General features: G+C 50.3%; 1 protein-coding gene across 1 annotated transcript in view; it reads right to left on the minus strand.

The window, feature by feature from the left end:
* The window catches only part of SLC44A2 (solute carrier family 44 member 2), a 29208-nt gene that overhangs the window by 7949 nt on the left and 19476 nt on the right, over window positions 1–1783 (minus strand). Inside the window, 4 exon segments of the mRNA XM_006905874.3 lie at window positions 6–90; window positions 1219–1307; window positions 1436–1506; window positions 1595–1732. Coding sequence (XP_006905936.1) covers window positions 6–90; window positions 1219–1307; window positions 1436–1506; window positions 1595–1732 — 383 coding nt within the window.

Here is a 1783-nt window from a genome sequence, read left to right on the forward strand (position 1 = left end):
CTCACAGAAACAGAGAAATAACGTGTCCACACACATGCCGTAGACGCTGAAGAAGCCATGGGCAATCAGGTAGGAGCCAACGATCACTGTCTGGGTAAGGGGACAGGAGCTGTTCCCACCTGGTCCCCTCACCAGGTCCCTCCCAGGCGGGGATTATGTCATCCTTCTGCTAATAAGCCTTATACTAACAACCCAACTCCTCATCCTGTGGGCAGGGCCCAACTGTCCACAGGACATTTCTTGCTCTCTTTAATAACCCCAGGGCCTTGGCACATGCTGTTGCCCTGATTTAGTATAGTTTATCATGCCTTCTCGTCGTTCTGCTTTAAGCTCAAACATCAAGTCCTCAGGTACCAGCTCCTCCAAGAAGCCGCCTCTGACATCTAGACCCTCTTTTATGCATTCCTAGTACTGAGCACCCCTCCTCTGAGACCTTCATCTGGCTGCATGTTTAGGACATTACAGGTTTAATGCCTACGTCCCCACTAGACTGCGTCTGTCCCAACAATTGCTGTACCTCCAGCAATATAGTGACTCACAGGGCCTTGATAGGTATGTGAAATTGACTCTAGCAAGTGGACCTTAGAGAGATTAAATAACTTGTCCAAAGTTACACATCCTAAAACTAGCAAAAAAGAGGACTAAGATAAAAATCTAGGTCATAGGGCTCCAAGGCCTGCCCTCAGATACGGTATTCCTTAAGGTGATGACTTAGCTCCTCCACCTTCTTCCCCCTTCACTCCCTCCACACCAGCCACAACACTGGTTTTCTCACTGCTCCTGGCATGGTTCTGCCTCAGGGCCTCTGTTCTTATTGTTCCCTCTACCTAGATATTTCCTGCATCTCTTTCAGATCTTAGATCTGTCATCACTTCTGCAGTGAAGCCACCTGGACTCTTACACCTGCCCAAATCCTCTACCTCAGGCTCAAACAGTTCCCTAATTTTTCCCCGTGGCATGTACCAGTTTGCAAGCATGCATCCACCCATATCATTATTGATTAATGTCTATTTACCTCTAAACTATAAAGCTTCCAGAGAGAAGCCCTTACTCCCCCTGTTCCTGGTACACGGTAGGTGCTTTACAGATGTTTGTGGGCTGAATAAATAACCAATCCCCTACTTCTGACCCCCACCCACATCTGTCCAGTCAAAGGAGGCCAGGTGAGCCCCAACGCCTCCTTCTCCCACCACTTCCACCCACCCTCAAGGTCCATACCAGTATAGGAACCCAGTAATAATTGAGGGGCGGTGCTGTGTCTTGTACAATCCTAATACGGTGGGTGAAGAAGAAGAAAGCCAGGATCCCTGGAGAGGAAGAGAAAACCAAGATGGTGAGGGTTCTGGTTAAACGAGTAGTGCCCTCCAGAAGACCCCAGCCATCACATAAGACATGGGGACCCCACACCCCCACAAGCTGAGTGAGTGGCACTCACCCACACTACCCACAATCAGAAGTTTGCCCAACAGGAAGAGGAAGTCAGTAACTTTGTCCAGGACAGCCACTCTGCAGGGAAGGATAAGGAGCAGGTGTGAATGCTAGCTCAGAAGCCTGGGGAGGAGGGAGGCAGCGAGAGGATGGTGTTTTCCCTGACCTGATGATGTTTCTCATGAGCAGGAAGAAGGCATTCCTGGCTGAGGTGCAGCAGTTGGTGCCATAGATGGCGATCTGGAGTGGGGTAGGAGGGGAGGATCAGGCCCCCTGGATAGGAATGAGGGTTCTTCCCACCCAGCAGGAACTGGCAGGTTGATTCTGGGTCCGAGGCCTACTCACCATGATGTAG

This window comes from Pteropus alecto, unplaced genomic scaffold (assembly GCF_000325575.1).
Source record: "Pteropus alecto unplaced genomic scaffold, ASM32557v1 scaffold761, whole genome shotgun sequence".
Lineage (NCBI taxonomy): Eukaryota > Metazoa > Chordata > Mammalia > Chiroptera > Pteropodidae > Pteropus > Pteropus alecto.